Here is a 26,064-nt window from a genome sequence, read left to right as displayed (position 1 = left end):
AACATTTGTTTAAACTTAATCTCTGTGACACAGTTACACATAATCTCCTATGTACTGTCAACTTTGGTCCATAGGGCTGTGGTACCAAACTTTACCCAGCTACACTGAGGCAGTTAGTAAGATTCTTCATTCAAACAGCAATACGCAAAAGTAATACTGTTTAATAAGATCAATCAATAATGAGTAATTCTCCATAGTTGAACAAAGAATGAAATCATTTTAATTGCTGAGGTGAACTCATAATATTAGAAAAATCTTGAAATTATTGAATATATATATATTTTTATCTTTCTATTAAACGAGTGTTTCTCAACCCTGCTCCAGGGCGCCCCACTGCCCTGCATGTTTTATATCTCTCCCTGCTCTGTCACACCTGATTTCAAGATCAGCTCATTATCAAGTACATCATGAGCTACAAGAGGTATGTTAGGGCAGGGAGAGATTTAAAGCATGCAGGGCAGGGCGGCGTCCAGGGGCATGTTTAAAAAATACTGTATTAGACAAAGGATTGTTAGCTATATTGCCTTATAAACTACAATGACGGCTTTTATTGTCCATCCATCCATCTTCTTCCGCTTATCCGGGGCCGGGTCGCGGGGGCAGCAGTCTAAGCAGGGATGCCCAGACTTCCCTCTCCCCAGACACTTCCTCTAGCTCTTCCGGGGGGACACCGAGGCGTTCCCAGGCCAGCCGGGAGACATAGTCCCTCCAGCGTGTCCTAGGTCTTCCCCGGGGTCTCGATGTGGAGGAGCAGTGGCTCTACTCTGAGCTCCTCCCGGGTGACCGAGCTTCTCACCCTATCTCTAAGGGATCGCCCAGCCACCCTGCGGAGAAAACTCATTTCGGCCGCCTGTATCCGGGATCTTGTCCTTTCGGTCATGACCCAAAGCTCATGACCATAGGTGAGAGTAGGAACGTAGATTGACTGGTAAATCGAGAGCTTCGCCTTGCGGCTCCGCTCTTTCTTCACCACGACAGACCGATACATCGACTGCATTACTGCAGAAGCTGCACCGATCCGTCTGTCAATCTCCCGTTCCATCCTTCCCTCACTCGTGAACAAGACCCCTAGATACTTAAACTCCTCCACTTGAGGCAGGCACTCTCCACCAACCTGAAGTGGGCAAGCCACCCTTTTCCGACTGAGGACCATGGCCTCGGATTTGGAGGTACTGATTTTCATCCCCACCGCTTCACACTCGGCTGCAAACCGTCCCAGTGCATGCTGAAGGTCCTGGTTAGAAGGGGCCAACACGACAACATCATCCGCAAAGAGCAGAGACGAAATCGTGTGGTCCCCAAACCTGACACCCTCCGGCCCCTGGCTGCGCCTAGAAATTCTGTCCATAAAAATTACAAACAGAACCGGTGACAAAGGGCAGCCCTGCCGGAGTCCAACATGCACTGGGAACAAGTCTGACTTACTGCCGGCAATGCGGACCAAGCTCCTGCTTCGGTTGTATAGGGACCTGACAGCCCTTAGCAAAGGACCCAGGACCCCATATTCCCCAAGCACCCTCCACAAGATGCCGCGAGGTACACAGTCGAATGCCTTCTCCAAATCCACAAAACACATGTGGATTGGTTGGGCAAACTCCCATGAACCCTCCAACACCCCGTAGAGGGTATAGAGCTGGTCCAGTGTTCCACGGCCCGGACGAAAACCACACTGTTCCTCCTGAATCCGAGGTTCTACCATCGGCCGTATTCTCCTCTCCAGAACCCTGGCATAGACTTTCCCGGGCAGGCTGAGAAGTGTGATCCCCCTATAGTTGGAACACACCCTCCGGTCCCCCTTCTTAAAAAGAGGGACCACCACCCCGGTCTATCATCCCAGAGGCACTGTCCCCGACCGCCACGCGATGTTGCACAAGCGTGTCAACCAAGACAGCCCCACAACATCCAGAGACTTGAGCTACTCAGGGCGGATCTCATCCACCCCCGGTGCCTTGCCACCGAGGAGTTTCTTGACCACCTCTGTGACTTCAGCCCGGGTGATGGACGAGTCCACCTCTGAGCCCTCATCCTCTGCTTCCTCAATGGAAGACATGTCAGCGGGATTGAGGAGATCCTCGAAGTACTCCTTCCACCGCCCGACGACATCCTCAGTTGAGGTCAACAGCTGCCCACCTCTACTGTAAACAGCGTTGGTAGGGCACTGTTTCCCTCTCCTGAGGCGCCGGATGGTTTGCCAGAATCTCTTCGAGGCCAGCCGATAGTCCTTCTCCATGGCCTCACCGAACTCCTCCCAGGCCCGAGTTTTTGCCTCCACAACCACCCGGGCTGCAGCCCGCTTGGCCTGTCGGTACCCGTCAGCTGCCTCAGGAGTCCCACAAGCCAACCAGGCCTGATAGGACTCCTTCTTCAGCTTGACGGCATCCCTTACTTCCGGTGTCCACCACCGGGTTCGGGGATTGCCGCCTCGACAGGCACCGGAGACCTTACGGCCACAGCTCCGAGCGGCCGCTTCGACAATGGCGGTGGAGAACATGGTCCACTCGGACTCAATATCTCCAACCTCCCTCGGGATCCAGTCGAAGCTCTGCCGGAGGTGGGAGTTAAAGATCTCTCTGACAGGAGACTCGGCCAGACGTTCCCAGCAGACCCTTACAGTACGCTTGGGCCTGCCGAGTCTGTCCAGCTTCCTCCCCCGCCATCGGATCCAACTCACCACCAGGTGGTGATCAGTTGACAGCTCCGCCCCTCTCTTCACCCGAGTGTCCAAGACATACGGCCGCAGGTCAGATGAGACGACAACAAAGTCAATCATCGACCTGCGGCCTAGGCTTTTATTGTGATAAAGAAAATCTGAGTGCTGCTAGCATGATATCCTGCTGCTAAAATCGCTAATTAAGCCTAGATTTGGCCATCACAAATGACAGTACAGAATTGACACAATTACGTCTGACTGGTAACTGTGACTTTTCTGCTAAATATCCTGTCAGCACCCAGGGTTTGACATGCGACATGAGACTTCATACAAATCTCTATCACTCCTTTCAAGCCCAAAAAGCTGTTAAGTCAGCCGGGAAGCTGCATTGATAAAACCCTTTTACTGAATGAGGCTGATTCAGGTCCACTCTTCACCACAAGTCAAACATTCAGAGCCTACATTTTCCGTTCAGTCAATCACAGGACGTCACTACGCCCCCTAGCTAGAGAAGTCTGTGTGGCAACTCCCACCCTTTATCGCTCTGTGGTGACAACGTTTGCTATAGTTTAACAAAACCATTTCCCGAGAGAAACTTAATGTTACACATCTTTGATGAGCTTGTCTCTTTTACAGATGGAGTTATTGGTCATCCTTACTCAACAGAGGGAGACCAACCCGCTACTAGTCTCCACATAAGAAATGAAGAGAAAGAACAGCTGCAAAACAGTCTTAAATTATTGACGGCAGAAAGGGATCAATTAAAGAACAGTCTCAACTCAAGGACCACTGAAAGAGACCAGCTACAGCGTAGCCTTAACACAAAGACTAAGGAGAGAGACCAGCTACAGAGTAATCTCAGTACCATGACAAATGAAAGAGACCAGCTGCAGCGTGGCCTTAACACAAAGACTAAGGAGAGAGACCAGCTACAGAGTAGTCTCAGTACCATGACAACTGAAAGAGACCAGCTACAGAGTAGTCTCAGTACCATGACAACTGAAAGAAACCAGCTGCAGAAGAATCTCAATACCCAAATCAATAAGAAAAATCAGTTGCAACAGAGTCTAACCACAAAGACCAAAGACTCGGACCAGCTGCAAAATAGTCTTTATACAAAGACTAAGGAGAGAGACCAGCTACAGAGTAATCTCAGTACCATGACAACTGAAAGAGACCAGCTGCAGAATAGCCTTAACACAAAGACTAAGGAGAGAGACCAGCTACAGAGTAGTCTCAGTACCATGACAACTGAAAGAGACAAGCTGCAGCATAGCCTAAACACAAAGACTAAGGAGAGAGACCAGCTACAGAGTAGTCTCAGTACCATGACAACTGAAAGAGACAAGCTGCAGCATAGCCTTAACACAAACACTAAGGAGAGAGACCAGCTACAGAGTAGTCTCAGTACCATGACAACTGAAAGAGACCAGCTGCAGCGTAGCCTAAACACAAAGACTAAGGAGAGAGACCAGCTACAGAGTAGTCTCAGTACCATGACAACTGAAAGAGACCAGCTGCATCGTAGCCTGAACACAAACACTAAGGAGAGAGACCAGCTACAGAGTAGTCTCAGTACCATGACAACTGAAAGAGACCAGCTGCAGCGTAGCCTTAACACAAAGACTAAGGAGAGAGACCAGCTACAGAGTAGTCTCAGTACCATGACAACTGAAAGAGACCAGCTGCAGCGTAGCCTTAACACAAAGACTAAGGAGAGAGACCAGCTACAGAGTAGTCTCAGTACCATGACAACTGATAGAGACAAGCTGCATCGTAGCCTGAACACAAACACTAAGGAGAGAGACCAGCTACAGAGTAGTCTCAGTACCATGACAACTGAAAGAGACCAGCTGCAGCGTAGCCTTAACACAAAGACTAAGGAGAGAGACCAGCTACAGAGTAGTCTCAGTACCATGACAACTGAAAGAGACCAGCTGCAGCGTAGCCTTAACACAAAGACTAAGGAGAGAGACCAGCTACAGAGTAGTCTCAGTACCATGACAACTGAAAGAGACCAGCTGCAGCGTAGCCTTAACACAAAGACTAAGGAGAGAGACCAGCTACAGAGTAGTCTCAGTACCATGACAACTGAAAGAAACAAGCTGCAGAAGAATCTCAATACCCTAACCACTGAGAAAAATCAGTTGCAAGAGAGTCTAACCACAAAGACCAAAGAGAGAGACCAGCTGCAAAATAGTCTTAAAGTAATTACTGCTGAAAGAGATCAACTAAAGAACAGTCTCAATTCAAGGACTAAAGAGAGAGACCAGGTACAGAATATTTTAAATACCATGACAACGGAGAGAGACCAGTTAAAGACCAGACTTCGTAAGTACTTCCCTTTCACAACCCACATTATCAGCATATTATCAGCTTTTGTTTTACCGGTGTTTCTAAATGTAAACATTATAAATCAACATAAACATTGTTAAAACGATTATCACTCATGGTTGACTCCTTGCATCCAAAGCTTCACTTAAATTGCTTTAAACTGTAACAAGGTTGTAGGTGTGTTTGGCTGCTGTTTCAACTGCTACACAGTGTTTTAAAGACAGTGTGGGTCCCAAACTGCTGTTCTACTGTTTTTATCTCAGAGAAACCCTGTCCGGAGGGATGGTGGAAGTTTGACGGCAGCTGTTATTATCTGTCCTCCACAAAGGACTCATCAGGGGCCAGTCAGCGAGCGTGTCGGGCAATGGATGCAGACCTTGTTGTTATAAACAGCAGGGAAGAACAGGTAGTGGAGAATTTACCTGTAACTTGTACTGTTTCATATAATCTACTAATAAAACATTTTGTTACTACCACCAAGTTCACATCACTGTCTTCATACTTTTTGTTAACAGTCAGAATTCATGAAAATGCATTTCCTGCCCTGAAATTCTTTCAAATTCTTTGCCACATGGTAGCTATTTATCCATGGACTCAAGAAGAATGTCTGGATTGGTATGTTTAAAAAAGACACAAAGTGGATATGGGTTGATAATACAAAAGTTACATCCACGTGAGTCAACATATTACTTATTTACTTTTCTTGACATTTTATTCTGTGTTGTATGGTTTAAGGGATGTGATATTGATGCAGTAACTCTCAAGTGATAGCAACCACCTTTTTATAGGATAGCATATGCAACTGTGTTGACTTTACAGTGTGCTACCTTGTGGTTTTTATAGGTACTGGATGCCAGGGGAGCCCAGTAATCAGGATGACGTAAACTGTGTGGAAATCACACAGGCAGCATCAGACCCACTGAAAAGTTGGAGGGCAGTGTCTTGTGGCACAAATATACTTTCTGTGTGTGAAAAGAAAGCCTCATAATGATTGTTATCGTTAATAGAGGTGGATTGTTTATCCTGGTGATTCACCTATACCATGTTAGAACTAGAGTTGAGATGTCTTGTTTGACTTTGAATACTTACATTACACTTAAAATACTGTACAGGAAATGTACCCAAACTCCAAGGTATTTACGTTAAATTGTGAGAAGATTGGTATATCTGGTTAAACTGAAAAGAGGCTGGGGAATTACTAGAGGGATAAACGATGAGGTCATTTTAATATTTTGATTGAATATTTTCAGGGCTGCCTTGAGTTCTATAAAGACAATCCCTACTCTCGCCCATTTTAATATCTTCATCTCTTTTGTCTACTAAACACACTTTTGAGACGTGATTTTGGTTCTCTTGGATGTCCTCTTATGTCCATCCTAAAACCTGCATTCTCCCGCCTTATTCATGGCTTTATATTCCATCCAAAAAATGTTTGTTGCTTAGATTATTCATGAACTGCTTTTCATTAATCACACATAGTTTAAACTCTGACAAAACTGCATGCACACACTTACCACAAATTTTTCATGTTTTGCCTTAAAAGCAGCTTATTCTAGTATTTTTATCTTTTTGGGTTGATGCACAGATCATCTGTTATGGCTAAATTAAAACTCTTACTCACAGACACATCCGTATTTGCACCGGCAACATTTGGAACAGATCTTCATTCTTTATTGTTGAATGAAACTGCCACTTCCAAAGACACTTGCATTGTAAAGAAGGACTTTTAGGGACTTTATTGAATGAATAAATATTTATTGCCCATGAAATAATTAAAGGGGAAATATTTCATTTAAATGATACAGTTCCGCACATAAGTTTGCGTACCCTGGCAGAAATTTGGAAATGTTGGAATTGATTATGAATTTCCTTAAATATAAAATATTTAAAGATAGTGATCAGATAATACATTTGTAATTGTTTGGCTCCTTTTTAAATCATAATTATTACAGAACTCACCCAAATGGCCCTGATCAAAAGTTTAGATACCCTTGAATGTTTGGCCTTATTTCAGACACACATGATGACACACACAGGTGAAAATGACAATTATAGGTGAATTTCCCACACCTGTGGCTTTTTAAATTGCAATTAGTGTCTGTAAATAGTCAATGAGTTTGTTATCTCCCACAAAAAAGCCAGGTTACAACTTGATATGCCTCACAGCTACAGGCTCACTGTAATGTGGAAGAAGGGAGCCTTTAATGGTGATCACTGACTGATAAACTCTTTCCATAGCCTGAGTCCTTGATCTATAGTCTTGCAATCTTATATGCTAATGTCACCAAACAAAGACATAACTTAATTAAGTGAAATGCTGCCCTCTTTAGGCTGCTGAGTAGAATGCACCATGTCAAGGATTGTGGTAGGTTTGCTTTTAATGGTCTCTCTCGACAGTATTCTGGGTATGCTTTAGGCAGGATTTCAATATTCTTCAAATATTTTTTTTTATGCTTTATTATTTCTAATAAATAATAAAGCATGTTGAGGTTGCATGTTGCTTGCTTGTTGTTCAATGTTGTACACCAAATGCTTCATTCAGACAAAGTTGGAACTGCAATACATGCATGAGTCAGTAATTCTTGAATGGTGTTTTGCAGGTAAGATTTTATGAAGCTGCCAGTCAAAACATTATTTTGTTGTCAGATTATAAAAGTAAACAATACTCGTTGAAAACTTTACTTTTGAAACCCAAATTAGTCAATATTTACTCATCTATGTAACTGGATATTTTTCCATTTTCTCTGAAGTGTGTCTGAGAATCTTTCACTTATCTGTTTTAGTGAAAGTCTGCCCTCTTCAGGCTGCTGGGCAGAATGCACCATGTCAAGGTGCCTAAGGTCTCTGTTCATTGGTACGTTTGCTGGTCACTCATGACAGTATTCTGCAAATTACATCAAATAAATAAATATTGGATTATTTGGTCATCTATTTATTTCCATTTCTCATTTTTTCCCAGTACGTATTTTTTATGTTTAAAAAAAAAACATCCATGTAGTACTAGTTGAATGTCCTGCATTTTTTTTAACAGTGTTGTTTGATGAAAGTATTTTGACCAAAAATAAATGTAACTATTAATGGAATTTGCAACTGACTGCAAGTGTGTGGAAACAATTTACTATACTTCAAGTTTAACTGTGTTTAAATAAAATAGAAATGATGAGAGAAATGTAATACTCATTGCTTTTCTTCATTGGTTTAATTTAATGCTGCACATGCTAACAAAGATTATATAAAACCAGGAGTGACATTCAGCTGTAACAGTCATCAGGACTGGTCCAATTTTGGCTGTCATTTGGTTAGTCATTGTGTCTTTCTTCTTTCAAATAATGGTTTTTCACCTTCTAATAATCTAATATCACTGTCAGTTATGATACCATAAACACTGAGTATCTAATATCACTGTCAGTTATGAAACCCTAAACACTGAGTATCTAATATCACTGTCAGTTATGAAACCATAAACACTGAGTATCTAATATCACTGTCAGTTATGAAACCATAAACACTGAGTATCTAATATCACTGTCAGTTATGAAACCATAAACATTGAGTATCTAATATCACTGTCAGTGATGAAACCATAAACACTGAGTATATAATATCACAGTCATTGAGCCCCATGGAACACACTGGAACGTCAAACATGGTTTCCTTAAACTTGAACTTGACTTGTGATACTGAAGTATGTTGTAATCATGAAGCATAGTGAGGGATCAGACGGGCTAAATGTAAATGGCCTGTTGCCTATTTGCCATCACCTATATGTTTTACACACATGTTTTTACACACAGGAAGACAAAGTCTTTTTTTTACATTTTGTCTTGTTGATGCTTCAGAGTGCCAGATAAAAAATTGGAGCTACCCATCTACCGACCATACTTTAAACTTTAAGTTAAATATTATTGTAATAATTATTGTGAAATTAAGGATTTTCAATTGGTTCCTTTAGTTGTATTGTGATTGGTGAAGGCCATAACTTGCCATAACTCTTCTTTTGACTTGTTCTATTCCCTGTCCTGGTGATCCCACAATGCATTAATTGTGTTGAGGTCGTGGCTCTGAGGTCCTGTCAATCAGACTTGAGAATGACAGAGGTAGTAGTGTAATGTTCTCTTCCTGGTTTAATGTTTTTTACTGTCTGCCCTGATCTCATTAATCCAAGCAGAGACGTCTTCACAAGCAGATATAAACAGAAAACCTGTCAACACACTGAAGAACCAGATTAAAGTTGCAGAGAGTCACAATGATCATCACCCCTGTATGAACACGAACACAGCCTTACAATGGTTCACCACATGAAAATAATTCAACTATAAATGATGCTCCCTCCTTTTCTTTCTGCTGCATCTCGACCTCAAGTCAACCACAACTAGTGGTCATTCGGTTGTCATGGTCACAGACTCTCAGGTTGAGTGACTGGAAATGAGTTCTTGCTGGTTCTTAGAAACAGCTTAAAAAAAAAGAAAAGTGACCAAATCAAGCATCCTAAGCTGAATTAAACAAAATATACATTCTAGATTTTTCATTAAAACATTTCAGAAAATAGACCACATTTCTAAATGTGGATATAAGTCATCAGAGAGACTTTAGTGGTGATCATTGACAGCTGTTAAACATTTTCCTAGCCTGAGTCCTAGTTTCCTCTCAGACTAACTATTTCTTATATTTGGTTTCCTCAGAAGCCAAACTCAACTTTAAGTGCAACCTGTCAGTGTCCTTCACTGGTGTATTATTGGATGAGAAACCAGCTGGTAATGTGTCCCTAATATTCAGTAGTCCATTCCAGGTGAAAGACATATGCATTGTTTCATTATGTACCAAACACAGGACCAGGGTCCAAAACAATGTGGCTGTCTAACTGGGCACCAAGCACTAGTAAAGAGTCCAACCTGACTGTAATATAGTTGTCATGGAATGAGATTGTTGAGCTGAGCTGATGTCACACAGGAAGCTGTTAACCAACACTGCACATCCCTTAGTTCTTCCTTTTATATGTTGGTATAGTGCTGTATGTGTCTTAGCTGACTGTTCTCTAGACAAGAGTTTATTTGGTACTTGTACTATTTATTTTATGTTAGTTCACCAGATTCACTGTTGCCTTAGTGCATACCTAAATAACATAATGTACTATAATAAAAAACAAATTCTGACAACCAATCATACTTGATACATTTCAAAACATAGTAAGACAGGAAACAGATCCATTTCACAAACTTAAAGGGATAGTTTAACTATATTCTAAAAAATCTGTTGTGGAAGATGACCCAAATATGAACATAGGTCATCTCTAACAAAACCTCACTTTTCACCCCTGCTGCCTCTGATCCTGTGCACTTAATTGTATTGTTGTCAACTATTAAACTACTTACGTAGCTATACCCTGGAGATTTTATATCTGTCAGGTCCTGGCTGGGGTGCCTCTAGGCATCTCTATGTGCCTGGATGACCAAGTCGGGGCCTGAGAGTAAGAGGAGCCTCTAGGCATTTCTGCACTCATGGTTAATTATGGTTAATTTGCATTATAGTCAGGTTATAATTCAAAAATTAATCTAATCACACATTTCCTTTTCATTCTGTGGAAAATCTTTTAAATGACTCAAAACTCAAAATGCATTTTGAAAGACCAGTCAAAAAAAAAAAAAGAGAGCAGTAGGTTGGATGTAATATAAACATAGAATTGTGAACATTTTTATTTTCTTTGGTATTTTCTAGCACACAGTATGCTGCATCCAGTTCACTCGCCCAACTCACATTGGAACCAAAGCATGTAACCAAACACTAGTGTGTGACAGTTTGGGGTTCCAGGTGCTGGAGTGTGTTGGCAGTGAAGGGTTCTGGAATGCTTTGGCAGGATGTCCTGGAGGAGTGTGACGTCCTCACACCTTGACCACGGCCTTGCCTATGTTGTCTCCCTTCAGCATTCCTATGAAGGCAGCAGGCATGTTGTCTCCCTTATGCGTTCCTATGTTTTAATTTATTTTCTTCATGCTTGTAGTGTATGTTGTGCTTTGTGTGGCTGATGTGATTCAGTGGGGGGGGGGGGTTGTTTGGTGGGGGTGATGTTCTGTTTGGTGGGGGGGGGGTTGTTTGGTGGGGGTGATGTTCTGTTTGGTGAGGGGGGGGGTATAGGTATAGAAATAGTGTTAATTTTGTTTGTCCATAATGTCTGCATTCAGACGATTCCTTTAGTAATGAAAAACCAGGTATTGATTGGGATTTACATTGTGTTCATGCAGCAAGCCCAAGTAGCATTGATAAAAACGTCCCACTTTTGTTTACATCTCTGTTTGGGAAGGCATCTGGTTTGGGGCGTAGCACAGTCCTATCGCAGTACGAAGTGATCTAAGCCTGATCCTTTTAGTTAAATGGAAAGAGGGAGTGCTTCCCCACAATAAAAAAATACATAGAAATGGGAGAGATAGGAAGATGCTAGATTGGGGCTTCATTTGGTTATTACAAAACTCTAGTGAAGATTTTAACTTTTTGTTGTGCGATATTCCATCTTTGTTGCCCAAACATGGATTCCATCTTTGTTGTCCTGAATCCTGCATCACTGGTGCACCTTGTCCAATGAAGGGGTACCTCACACCTGTGGCCCAGATCATTTTAAGGACAAACCAAACTGTGAGGGAGAGAATGAGGGACGAAGAAATTAAGATTACTTTGCATGAAAAGCATGCAACACAACTCATACCATCTACAGCTGTGTTGCAGGCACCATTCACCGGAACATGGGGAAAACAGAGCAGAGGGAAGTCTGAATTTCTTAATTTTTCTATTTTCATAGTTTTTTGGGGGGTCTCAGTGGTTCACTGGTGAAACCCTATTATATTTGTAATTTCTTCAGTTTTCTTTTTATACTTCCAGCAAACTTTTGTCTATTTATGCTTCAGACATTTTCTGACTTTGTGAAATAGCGCTACATAAAAAGTTTTTTCCTATTGTAACAAATGGCCAGTCTGTTCACCTTGATATTTGGAACCTGTTGACCAGTGTATCTCAACACAAAATATTGCAGCCCACTTGATCAAAGAATATGGCTTTTATTTTGTAGACAAACTAATAAGCTCACAATACTTAATTTGGTAACACTTGTCCTTCATATTCTCCAGAACATAGGAGCTTAATTAATATTCACGCTAAAACAGGAGGTGGATAGATAAATCGAAAGGCTTAGAATTCATTATAAAAGTCTACCTAAGGAAATGGAAGGACTACTTTGAGAGGTCTCCAAGCATGTCCGGCTGACCAGAAACACAGTGGTAAAGATAACTGACCCGGGTTCCTGCGAAGGAAACAACAACTGATAGACAATGAGCCCCTGCAGATGGCCCCAATGCACGACATGACAGACCTACGTCCCCCAGGAAAGGACACATGGATCCAGGCCAACCACTCCCCACCTGACCAGGACCCCAGCCCAGGAGCACAGACTTCATGGCTGTAGTTAACGTACAGTATCTTTTGATTCTGCCATGCAGTTGACTGAATACATCGACATAACCAAATGGTATTCACGTTTGAAGAGTTCTGATTTTAAATCATATTACTTAGAGGAATATGTTGAGTTTCAACACCACCTTGGTCATTTTAAATCTCAAGTGCCAAAGTCTGTATGTTGCACCGACATACTTCTGTATGCAAATAGAGAAGGATTGTAAAGAACGATTAGAAAAATACATGTTATGTACAGTGATAGAAACAACTCAACCCCTTTCCCACACTCCTCTTCAGTTTTCAAATGCAGACCCAGCCTGCTACCCCTCCTCATTCTGTTCTAGTCATTTTCCATTCATGCACCCATTTGATTACTTCACTTATCTCCTATTCGTGAGTGTTGTGTGTGTGACCAATCTGTCCCTGGACATCCCATTTCGCTTATCTTGCAATCTTGCTTCTCTAACAATTGACCCTTGCCTAACCTCAACTCTGCAACACATTATACAAACACCTTTTCAGTTTCTGTTTTCTCCCAATAGTACATGTATCCAAAGCAATCTTCTAACATTTTACATGTATTCACTAATATTAATATATTTATACTAGATTATTCTTTCACAGGGTATATAGAAATGTATATCTTACTTTTTTTCAGTTTTAACCAGTCTTTCAACAAGTCTATACTAAGCATTAATGGTGGACATTTGCTTATTGCCTTTTGTAAGGTTCTGTTGTGTCTCTTCCTCTAATTCTCGCAGCATTGGAACAAATCGATCAAGCAACCAAATACACTAAACTGGATCTCTGCACTGATTACAATCTGGTTCGTACCTACAGTGGTGACGAGTGGAAAAGCTTTCATCACTACAAGTCCTTCTCTCAAACAACCATTACATCGATGTTCGCTAGAAATAACTCTAATAAACAACCGACAGAGCCGAGTCTCGTGCGCACCCCGAAGCGCTCACAACTCGCCCCTGAGCGTTTTGAAAAGAAAATCAATAGGCTTGCTTTGAAATCGGATCATCTTGGCTTAGTTTAGTAACCGGAGTCCAAAGTCACTTTTTTTTTTAAGAAACAGATCTTTTAAAAAGTTCTGTATTAAAATAAACGGTTTCTGTTTAACACAGCAAGGAAGTATGAGAGCGTTGCGCTCGTTTTCGGATTTTTTGGTAATCTACATGGTGCCAAATATGTCCACGTCTTGTAAAAAAATAATATTTTATTTTAGGAAAGAAATTACACTTTAGTTTTTTTCGTCATAGACATTTAATAAGATTAATCGATTGATTGATCTTTTACGATGTCGACCATCGATTAAGGAAAAACCTTAAAATTGGCAACCCCAGATGCCACTGCGACCTTCCCTTTCGTGTTGACCCCAGGAGGGGTCAGCATGGACGAGGGTAAGGTCACCACCGTGCGCAACTGACCGAGACCCACCACAGTCAAGGAGCTGCAGCGCTTCATTGGTTTTTCCAATTACCGCAGATTCACCAGCAACTTAAGCACCACTGCCGCACCTCACTACCGTAACCAGTGAAAGGGGGCGTGTCCAACAGACCGACACTCTCCGCTTTTGACACCCTCAAGAACCTCCTCAGTTTTGCACCCATTCTCAGGCAACTTGACCCTGTTTTGCCTTTCGTTCTCGAGGAGGATGCGACAGAGGTTGGAGTGGGAACTGTTCTCTCTCAGCTGGTGGGAAATCCTTCAAAATTACACGCTTGGCGTTTCAAAAGCCAGGAGAACGAAATAGCATAAATGACCACGTGTCTTTGGTTGAGATCTCACAGACATCAGATCCCTTGATGAGTTGGAAAGATGGGCCTTGTGTTGAACAACACTGGGTCTGTGAGAGAGCCTGGTAGTTATAATAGCTACTACAACCCCTTATCTTACAGGACTCTACTGCTTCTCACAGTTTTTTTTTTTTTGCTAAGATTTCTAAAAATGAGGTGTGATCACAACTCTTATCTTGCATAATATTGAAAAACATGTCTTTCAAGATAATGTTTTCTCTTATTTAAAAGGATATACACCAACATTCTTTCACCCTTCTTTATGGCATTCTTTAAATTTAACTTCAGTTTGACTAAAACTTGACTGTAAACTTGAGTTAACCTATTCTATCAACATATATTCTATATTTTGGTGATGAGCCCAATTCAGTTCCCTTTTATCTGAAGCTATTGTTCAGGAGTACGTTAGTTCATAACTGTTTGTCCATATAAGCACTGATGATTTGCCCTCCCGTTGACAATATTTATTGGGTCTGTCAGACTATAAAACACGAGGACATCTTTGGTTTCATGATCAGTGTATTATTTTATAATCTTAACAAGACAACAGAATAAAAAATATTTGAATGCTTGTGTTTTCAACTTGGTATGTATTATATATTTGTCACCTAATACAACTAAGAAAATATCCTTCCTTTTTTTTATGTATTGTGTGAATGTTCTTTATTTATTAGTGACTTTGGTATTGTGAAGATGGAGCTAGAACTGGGGTTATACTGTATACTTATGTATTACTCTGTACTGGTTTACCTAAATTATACCTAAGACTTACAATAAGATTTGCCAACAAGCCCAGAAAAGGTGATGGTGTTACATTTTCAGGTATCCAAGTACAGACCCACAGACAAAACAAAAAAATTAAACATAGCAAACACACACACACACAAAATATTCTTACACAAGTGTAATTTATTTTATTAAGAGAGCTCAAAAAGCTCATATTTTTGTAATGTGTGACTAAGAAAATTTTCAGTGGTGGATGAGACCTTCTGGAGTTGCTGCTGTGTGTCTCGGCCTGCTTTGTGTTCTCTTACTGGCTGGGATAATAACACTTTTCAAACTTTATCTGGGTGATAATGTTACATACAGTCTCTTATGTACTATATACTTTGGACTATACAGCTGTGATACTGAACTTAGAGACAATTTATAAGACTTGTGCTTAAACAGCAATAACCAAAAGTAGTAATCTTTCAAGCGATCCATCAGTAACTAGTAATTCTCTATAGTTGTACAAAGATTTAAATAATTTTTAATTGCTGAGATGAACTCACAATATTAGAAACATCTGGAAGACTTTCTATTAACCTAAAGTTTGTGAAATGTGCTTACATTTTTTGTAAAATGTTTTATTAAAGTGACAATAAAACTACACAAAAATAATTATATGATTGTAAAATAAAAATGATAATAGAAATCATACTTACTGAGAGTACAAAAATGGCACAGTTTCCTTTGATTGATGACAGGGAATTTTTATGCTAAATATCCTGCCTACACACAAGCGTACAACTTGCTCTGGAGACTTAATACAAACTTCTATCACTCCTCTCAAAACCAAGAAGGTGCTACATGTAAGTCGGCCAGGAGACAGTGTTGATAAAACCCTTTTACTGAACAAGACTGATTCAGGTCCACTCTTCACCACAAGTCAAACCTTCAGAATCTACAGTTTCCTTTCCTAGCTAGAGCAGTCTGCCTAGCAACTCCTACCCATTGCCAATCTGTGGTGACGACAATCAGGTCTTACTGCAGTTTAAACGTCAGTTTAACAAAAACTACCAGAGAGAAATAAAAGGTAATACATCTTTGATGATCTCTTTTACAGATGGTGTCATTGGTAATCCCTTCTCAACATAGGGAGACCAACCAGCTAATAGTCTCACCATAAGAACTAAATATCAGCTGCAAAACAGTCTTAAAGAATTGACTGCTGAAAGGGATCAATTAAAGAAAAGTCTCAACTCAAAGATTAAAGAGAGCGATCAACTACAGAATAGCCTGAATACCACGACAACCACGCTGACCATTCTGTTCCTCATGGATGTACATAAATGACATTGCATTGGTAACAACATTTGGCTACTAATGTGATTTTGTGACATGATGAGAGTAGAAATGCTTGTCTCACCTTGGGCATCAATACAGTCCAACTGGCCCAACTGACCTAAGCAGCATAATAAAAGTGAATAATTTTATTGAACACATTTAAAATGAAAGATTTAAAATCTCCATAACTTTGGTTGAATTATTTTTAGTATATCAGAGAGTGTTGCAGCTCCTCCAGCAATGCAACTTCATAGCATCAATGCACATAGATATCAAAATGAAGGGAATAAATGTCTTCTCAGCAAAGCAAGTTTGCATATGAATGTCACGCCTTCTTCCATGCCGGCTCCCTCTCTTGGTTCGGGCAGACATTGGCGCTTGTCGTCTTTTAGCCACTGCCGCTCGCCCATTCATTATTCTGTTGGTTCTGTCTTGTTTTTACACCCCTGGGTTTCATCTCCTCATTTAGCTGTATATATAAGTCCAGCAGTTCCCATTTGTTTTTGTGCATTATTGTTTTGTAGTGTAGCACTGTGTCTGTGCATTCTCTGATTTATGTCTAATTTAAGATTGTTACCTGCCGTCTGCAATAAACTTCGGTCTGTTTTAACACATCTCCCGTTCTGCGCCTGACTCCTTCTCAACTGAGCATTACAATAAACATTTCCTATACTATTTCACACTACTAATATTATATACTACTACTATAACGCAGTAGTATTTTGTTTCTCTTATAGATATTTATCAGCGGTTTTAAGAAGAATATTTGGATTGGTATGTATAAAAAAGATAGAGCCTGGAACTGTATTGACAACATGCCATTTGATCCTATGTAAGTAAAAAGTTCTGGATAACCTTTTCTCATTTATTAGATTGTGTTATTATTGTATTGTAATGGTACTAGTTTGCTTAGCGGATTGTTACATCGTGGGTGTGTTAGAGTCTGGGGAGGAGTTCTAGGGCCAGAGTATGAATACGCGAGGCCCGACAGGTGAAGAGGTGAAGCTTGTTCGTGTTCCTGATGTATAACTGGACAGTTCTGCAAATAAAGCCAAATACATTGGAGAACTCTGAATTATTCACACAACATAATTCTAAAATTATGACATCCGCATTTTCTACAGTCTGGTAATCTACTCTCTAGCTATTAATTGATACTACATTAGACAAGCCTGGGAGTGAAGTTAAAAGTCTGATTCTACAAGTTTTGTTGATGGTTTCTGTATTGTTTCATTTGTAGGTATTGGATGCCAGGGGAACCAAAAAACTTGAATAACAAGATTACTTGTGTTGAGATCTCACAGACATCATCACATCCATTAAAGAGTTGGAAAGATGGGCCGTGTGTTGAACAACACTGGGTCTGTGAGTAAGCTGTGCAGTTATAATAGCGACTATATGCCCCTATCTTACGGAGCTGTAATGCATCTCACTGCTTGTTTCTTTTGCAAACATATCTAAAAATGAGGTGTGATCACAAATTGTATCATGCATAATATAAAAACATGTCTTTCAAGATATTGTGTTCTCTTATTCCAATGGATATACACCACATTTTTATATATTTTCAACTAATTTATTAGAACTTAGTACGAAGCTACTGTCCAGGGTTACGTTAGTTCATAACTGTTTGCCCTTATAAGCACTGATGCTTTTCCCTTCCGTTGTGTGGATACACTGAATGTATAAGCTGTCAAACTGTTGTGAACATAAAGCAAGATATTGAATGTATGTGGCATAAGTTGAAACTGAAAGTTGCAAGTAGAAAATAGGAAGTCTTATTAAGGCTGTTGCTGGGGTAGAAGAGCAGACTAAGCCTGTGTGTCAAACTAACAGGAAACAGAGGGGGGCAGATTAATAACACACACGCATAGTCTGGATTAACACATACACATATGCTGGATTAAGAATAGACACAAGACAGAAACCACAAAGGGCAAAATGATGGTTGGGCTACATGTACACACAGCAGACACAGAACCTAACAGGTCGAAGGACGCACACGCTTGGCTGCTCCGCCCTCCACTTTCTAGGTGTATTCGTAGTATAAATAGTACTTGTGTTACTGCTGATGTTCAGACATTGTGGGGCGGCACTCTGTCTCCAGAAGCTTCTGTAATAAACGGATGATACGGAATTGGTAATTGACCTGACTCCTGGTGTGTTTGTTTTCCTTTCCATCAAACCAACTCGGGGAAGTGTTAGACTTCGACAGTTAACGAAAGATATTCGGTCTGTCAGACTATAAAACACATGAGGACATCTTTGGTTTCATGCTCTCAGTGTGTTTTGTTACAATCTTAACAAGACAACAAATATTTGAATGCTTGTGTTTTCAACTTGGTATGTATTATATATTTGTCACCTAATACAACTAAGAAAATATCCTTCCTTATTTTATGCATTGTGTGAATGTTCTTTATTTATTAATGACTTTGGTATTGTGAAAATGGAGTTAAAACTGGGGTTATACTGTATAATTATGTATAACGCTGTACTGGTTTACCTAAATTATTTAATATAAAAGATACCTAAGATACTGATAATAAATCTATAGAAGAGCTGAAATGTACATGGAAAATGTTGCCTTTTTTCACACATGCAGCAAATGTAATCTATGCAAATACAGGTGGAGTTAAAACTGCTTTATTGAACAATGGAGACCATGGATTTTGATGACAACACATATGCCAACGTGCCCAGAAAAAGTGATGGTGTTACAATTTCAGGTATCAATCCAAGTACAGACCCACAGACAAAACACAAAAATGTACCACAAGTGTAATTGTTTTTATTAAGAGAGTTCAAAAATCTCATATTTTAGTATTGTGTGACTAAGAAAATTTTCAGTGGTGGAAGAGACGTTCTGGAGTTGCTGCTGTGTGTCTCGGCCTGCTTTGTGTTCTCTTACTGGCTGGGATAATAGGCCTGGTCTTCTATTGTAAGTTCACAATAATTTTACTGAAACACTTCTTCAAACTTTACCTGGGTGATAGAGTTACATATAGTGTTTTGTATACTGTAAACTTTGGATCATACGGCTTTGATACTGAACGTAGAGACAGTACATAAGATTTGTGTTTAAACAGCAATACCAAAAAGTACCAATATTTCAAGCGATCCATTAATAACTAGTAATTATTCATAGTTGTACAAAGAATGCAATAATTTGTAATTGCTGAAATGAAATCATAATATTAAAAACATCTTGAAAACTTTCTATTAAACAAAAGTGTGTGAAATAGGCTTCAGATTATTGTACAGATTTTTAATAAAGTGACAATCCAACTATACGAGACTAATTATATGATTGTAAAATAAAAATTATAATAGAAATCATACTTATTGGGAGTAAAAAATTGGCACCGTTTCCTTTGATTGATGACAGGGAATTTTTATGCTAAATATCCTGCCTACACACAAGCCTACAACATGCTCTGGAGACATAATACAAACTTCTATCACTCCTCTCAAGACCAAGAAGGTGTTACATGTAAGTCAGCCAGGAGGCAGTGTTGATAAAACCCTTTTACTGAACAAGACTGATTGAGGTCCACTCTTCACCACAAGTCAAATATTCAGAATCTACAGTTTCCTTTCATTCGGTCACAGGACGTCACTTTACCCTCTAGCTAGAGCAGTCTGCCTAGCAACTCACACCCTTTGCCAATCTGTGGTTACGACATTCAGGTCTTACTGCAGTCAGTTTAACAAAAACACTACCAGAGAGAAACAAAAGGTTAAACATCTTTGATGAGCTCTTCTCTTTTACAGATGGTGTCATTGGTAATCCCATCTCAACAGAGGGAGACCAACCAGCTAATAGTCTCACCATAAGAACTAAAGAGAAAGTTCAGCTGCAAAACAGTCTTAAAGAACTGACTGCTGAAAGGGATCAATTAAAGAAAAGTCTCAATTCAACAACCACTGAAAGAGACCAGCTGCAGCGTAGCCTGAACACAAACACTAAGGAGAGAGACCAGCTACAGAGTAGTCTCAGTACCATGACAACTGAAAGAGACCAGCTGCAGCGTAGCCTTAACACAAAGACTAAGGAGAGAGACCAGCTACAGAGTAGTCTCAGTACCATGACAACTGAAAGAGACCAGCTGCAGCGTAGCCTGAACACAAAGACTAAGGAGAGAGACCAGCTACAGAGTAGTCTCAGTACCATGACAACTGAAAGAAACAAGCTGCAGAAGAATCTCAATACCCAAACCACTGAGAAAAATCAGTTGCAACAGAGTCTAACCACAAAGACCAAAGAGAGAGATCAGCTGCAAAATAGTCTTAAAGTAATTACTGCTGAAAGAGATCAACTAAAGAACAGTCTCAATTCAAGGACTAAAGAGAAAGACCAGGTACAGAATATTTTAAATACCATGACAACGGAGAGAGACCAGTTAAAGACCAGACTTCGTTTCTATGGTAAGTGCAGTCGTTTCTGTTCTAAATGCATAAGGTTTAGAAGCAGCATTTCAGGTTTTTTAATGCAATCCATTTTGACTAATATTATTACTTGGACTTCAACATTTATTAGCAATATATGTGCACATTGACTTCTTAAGTTCAATAAGTCCTACCCTTTCACAACCCACATTATCAGCTTTTGTTTTACCAATGTTTCTTAATGTAAACATTATAAATCAACATAAACATTGTTAAAACGATTATCACTCATGGTTGACTCCTTGCATCCAAAGCTTCACTTAAATTGCTTTAAACTGTGACAAGGTTGTGGGTGTGTTTGGCTGCTGTTTCAACTGCTACACAGTGTTTTAAAGACAGTGTGGGTCCCAAACTGCTGTTCTACTGTTTTTATCTCAGAGAAACCCTGTCCGGAGGGATGGTGGAAGTTTGACGGCAGCTGTTATTATCTGTCCTCCACAAAGGACACAGGAGGGGCCAGTCAGCGGGCGTGTCGGGCAATGGATGCAGAAGACGTTATTATAAACAGCAGAGAAGAACAGGTAGTGGAGAATTTACCTGTAACTTGTACCGTTTCGTATAATCTACTAATAAAACATGTTGTTACTACCACCACGTTCCCATCACTGTCTTCATACTTTTTGTTAACAGTCAAAATTCATGAAAATGCATTTCCTGCCCTGAAATTCTCTCAAATTCTTTGCCACATGGTAGCTATTTATCCATGGACTCAAGAAGAATGTCTGGATTGGTATGTTTAAAAAAGACACAGAGTGGAAATGGGTTGATAGCACAACAGTTACATCCACGTGAGTCAACATATTCCGGATTTACTGTTCTTGACATTTTATTCTGTGTTGTATGGCTTTAGAGATGTGATAATCATGCAGTTACTCTCAAGTGATAGCAACCTTTTTATAGGGGTCTTGCATTAATAAATGCAGCATAAGTAACTGTGTTGTCTTTACAGTGTGCTACCTTGTGGTCTTTATAGGTACTGGATGCCAGGGGAACCCAGTAGTCAGGATGGCATAAACTGTGTGGAAATCACACAGGCAGCATCAGACCCACTGAAAAGTTGGAGGGTAGTGTCTTGTGGCACAAATACATTTTCTGTGTGTGAAAAAAAAGCCTCATAATGATTGTTATCGTTAATAGAGGTGGATTGTTTATCCTGGTGATTCACCTGTACCATGTTAGAAATAGAGTTGAGATGTCTTGTTTGACTTTGAATACTAACATTACACTTACAATACTGTACAGGAAATATAACCAAACGCCAAGGTATTTACGTTAAGTTGTGAGCAGATTGGTATATCTGGTTAAACTGAAAAGAGGCTGGGGAATCACTAGAGGGATAAACGATGAGGTCATTTTAATATTTTGATTGAATATTTTCAGGGCTGCCTTGAGTTCTATAAAGACAATCCCTACTCTCGCCCATTTTAATATCTTCATCTCCTTTGTCTACTAAACACACTTTTGAGACGTGATTTTGGTTCTCTTGGATGTCCTCTTATGTCTGTCCTAAAACCTGCATTCTCCTGCCTTATTCATGGCTTTATATTCCATCCAAAAACATTTTTGTTGCTTAGATTATTCATGAACTGCTTTTCATTAATCACACATAGTTTAAACTCTGACAAAACTGTATGCACACACTTACCACAAATGTTTCATGTTTTGCCTTAAAAGCAGCTTATTCTAGCATTTTTATCTTTTTGGGTTGACGCACAGGTCATCTGTTATGGCTGAAAGAAAACTCAAACTCCCAGACACGTTAGTGGAAACGCTGATGAGGCTAGCTAACCGCTAAACAGCAGCACTTCATTTGTCAATTTAGAGGATTACAAAGCAGAGGTCGGTCCTGCCAATCTTCGGGAGGAACGAGGAGCCAGATTAAACCAGCTGTAACAGGAGCACCGTGCTGAAATTACTGTGAAAAAGCCTCACGCACGTATTGTCTGGTAAATATTTGACAGCTGAATAAGAGGAATAGATAAACACAATGAACACAATTCTTTAATACTTCCATCTGTTACCAGAGAACAGCATGGAGTTCTCCTCTTCCCTACTCCGTTCATTGATTGGTCTTTGACCTTTAAAATTGGTTATCTGACCTACGGAATTGGTGCAGTGGTGGTTTTAGTGATTTCAGGGCCCAATGAGACTGGTTGAAGCTCCATCGTCATCTATTGATTTACACCGGCAACATTTGGAACAGAACTTCGTTCTTTATTGTTGAATGAAACTGCAACTTCCAAAGACACTTGCATTGTAAAGAAGGACTTTTAGGGACTTTATTAAATGAATTAATAATTAGCCCATGAAATAATTAAATAAAAGGGGAAATATATCATTTAAATGATACAGTTCCGCTCATAAGTTTGCGTACCCAGGCAGAAATTGTGAAATGTTGTCATTGATTTTGAATTTCCTTAACTAAAATATGACAGATCATGATTTTATTTAAAGTTTGTTATCACATAGTTGTTTGGCTCCTTTTTAAATCATAATGAATACAGAAATCACCCAAATGGCCCTGATCAATTGTTCACATACCCTTGAATGTTTGGCCTTGTTACAGACACACAAAGTGACACACACAGGTGAAAATGGCAATTAAAGGTGAATTTCCCACGCTTTTTAAATTGCAATTAGTGTCTGTAAATAGTCAATGAGTTTGTTAGCGCCCACAAGAAAGTCAGGTTACAACATGCCCGACAACAACTTACTTCAGGCACACTGTAATGTGGAAGGAGGGAGACTTTAATGGTGATTACTGACTGATAAACTCTTTTCATAGCCTGAGTCCTTGATCTATAGTCTTGCAATCTTATATGCCACTGTCACCAAACAAAGAAATAACTTAAGTGAAATGCTGCCCTCTTTTGGCTGCTGAGCAGAATGCACCATGTCAAGGACTGTCAGGTTTGCTTTTAATGGTCTCTCATGACAATATTCTGGGTATGCTTTAAGCAGGATTTCAATTTTCTTCAAATAATTTTTTTTATACTTTATTATTTCTAAGATGGGAGAAGCTTGAGGTTGCATGTTGCTTGCTTGTTGTTCAATGTTGTACGCCAAATGCTTCATTCAGACAAAACTGGAACTGCAATCCATGGATGAGTCAGTAATCTATGGATGAGTCAGTAGTTCTTGATGAGACTGGTGTTTTGCAGGTAACATTTTATGAAGCTGCCAGTCAAAACATTATTTTGTTGTCAGATTATAAAAGTAAACAATACTTGTTGAAAACATTACTTTTGAAACCCAAATTAGTCAACCTTTACTCATCTATGTAACTGGATATTTTTCCATACCATTAAATACCTGTCACACAATCTTTCACTCATCTGTTTTAGTGAAAGTCTGCCCTCTTCAGGCTGCTGGGCAGAATGCACCATGTCAAGGTGCTTAAGGTCTCTGTTCATTGGTACGTTTGCTGGTCACTCATGGCAGTATTCTGCAAATTACATCAAATGAATAAATAATATTGGATAATATGGTCATCCATTCATTGCCATTTCAAAAATGTTCCCAGTAAGTATTTTTTATTTTTCACTTTTATGAAAAAATAATAACAATAAAAAACACATCCATGTAGTATTTGTTGAATGTCCTGTATTGTTATTTTGAGTATTTTGACCAAAAATAAATGTAACTATTAATGGAATTTGCAACTGACAGCAAATGTGTGTGGAAACAATTTACTATCCTTCAAGTTTTACTGTGTTTAAATAAAATTTAAATGATGAGAGAAAGAAAGTACTCAACGCTTTTCTTCATTAATTTAATTAAATGCTGCACATGCCAACAAAGATTATATAAAACCAGGAGTGACATTCAGCTGTAACGGTTGTCAGGACTGGTGCAATTTTGGCTGTCATTTGGTTAGTCATTGTGTCTTTCTTCTTTCAAATAATAGTTTTTCACCTTCTTGATCATTTCAGGTCTACATTCTTAGTAGTAGCCATTGACAGTTAAGAGCCATGTTAAAGGAAAACGAATCTTCAGTGAAACCAAGAAAATGTTCAAAAGAGCCTAAGTTCTTCTACACAGTAAACAGGTTATTAGGTGCAGTATGATGCTGTTTCTTATTTCTTATAACTCATTTTTGAGTAAAACAAACAATGTTACAATCTTGTCTTTTACCATGATGTTAAAATTGTCAAAAGGCAGTATCTTGTAATGGGAATTAGTTGTACTTTAAGATACAAAATCAGCAATGAGGGACGCCTTGTTATACTGTTTCGTTTAATTTCACAGCCCATCCTTTCTTGCTGAGAAAATCTTTTAACTTGTATAGGGGTCGGTAAAAATAAAAGAAACACCACTTGGAAAAGAAATGTTTGTAAATCACAAACACAGCTGCAGGAGTCAAATTAGGTTGATGGTCAATTAACAGTACAAACAGTGGGTGGACGTAAACAACTAAATATATATTAATATCAAGGACATAATTAGGAGTAAGGGGGACATTATTTTGTCAACAGCTTTAAGAAAATTATGGAAACACTCTCATTTAGGAAAGATTTATTTTTTGGAGATGAATTCTCTCATTTTGAAAACACCACTTTAAATTTGGACAAAGCATTAACAGTCATTCATTTAGAAATTATTTTTAAAATGATATTCAACACCTCTTTCACACTCGTGACAACGTATAGGGGTAGGAGTGGTGTCTGAGGAAGTCTGAAGGAGTGTGGAAGATGGAAAATGTTCGTGATTTATTAAAATAAAAATTCAGAGTCTGATATGACAGTTGATTATTTCAAGTTTAATTACGTGGATCCATGGGAAGAAGCATCATGACAAAAAGAGTACAAGTGCAGAGACCAACACAGAGTAACGTCATGACAGATTGTTCTGATTATGCATTTCAAGTTTCAAGCTTATATCCTCTTCCAACAGTACAGATGACGGAATTAGCAGAATGTACATACAAGGAAAGGTAGCCACTATGATGTAGTTATTATATGGGGACTTAAGTTGACTATGCTCTTCCCAATAAGGAATAGAGCTCTGTTCACCTGTAGGATGTAAGTGATAGAGAACAGTTTCTTTTGGCGGTTTTATGGCACAGGCAGAGGCCTGTTTCTCTTACTGCTAAAAGGAGCCAAGGCCCTGCTCCGCCGACATTCCATTCATCACTGGCCCTGAACACAAGACACTGGCCTTATAAGTTACAGAGAGAGAGATAGACAAGTCTTTCAGTATATGTGTAATTGATCAAGCATACAGAGTACAAAACCCTTCTATAAAATAATGAATAAATAAGGATGACAATAAATTAATTTTCAACAGTAGGAAACAGCTGGAGGGTGGGAGAAGAACGTCGGAGGTGGTGATGACAAA

General features: G+C 39.6%; 1 protein-coding gene across 1 annotated transcript; it reads left to right on the top strand.

Annotated features, from left to right (window-relative positions):
- Window positions 1-3,642: 3,642 nt before the first annotated feature.
- LOC105020875 (putative leucine-rich repeat-containing protein DDB_G0290503) lies at window positions 3,643-23,256 on the top strand. Its single transcript, XM_034290924.1, has 5 exons — window positions 3,643-4,733; window positions 20,366-20,706; window positions 21,106-21,248; window positions 21,421-21,515; window positions 21,701-23,256. Exons 1-5 carry the CDS (start codon window positions 3,643-3,645, stop codon window positions 21,843-21,845), a joined length of 1,815 nt encoding a protein of 604 aa, XP_034146815.1. The 3' UTR covers window positions 21,846-23,256.
- The last annotated feature ends 2,808 nt before the right edge of the window (window positions 23,257-26,064 follow it).

This window comes from Esox lucius, chromosome 25 (genome assembly GCF_011004845.1).
Source record: "Esox lucius isolate fEsoLuc1 chromosome 25, fEsoLuc1.pri, whole genome shotgun sequence".
Classification (NCBI taxonomy): domain Eukaryota; kingdom Metazoa; phylum Chordata; class Actinopteri; order Esociformes; family Esocidae; genus Esox; species Esox lucius.
This window is presented reverse-complemented; position numbering and strand designations above follow the sequence as displayed.

Bases quoted from the DNA above. Each gene is read 5' to 3' on its own strand.
- LOC105020875 (XM_034290924.1), top strand. From the start codon at position 3,643: ATGACAACTGAAAGAAACCAGCTGCAGAAGAATCTCAATACCCAAATC. The intron at 20,707-21,105 runs GTAAGTGCAGTC...TTTTTATCTCAG, and splicing joins GACCAGACTTCGTTTCTATG to AGAAACCCTGTCCGGAGGGA. The intron at 21,516-21,700 runs GTGAGTCAACAT...TGGTCTTTATAG, and splicing joins AGCACAACAGTTACATCCAC to GTACTGGATGCCAGGGGAAC.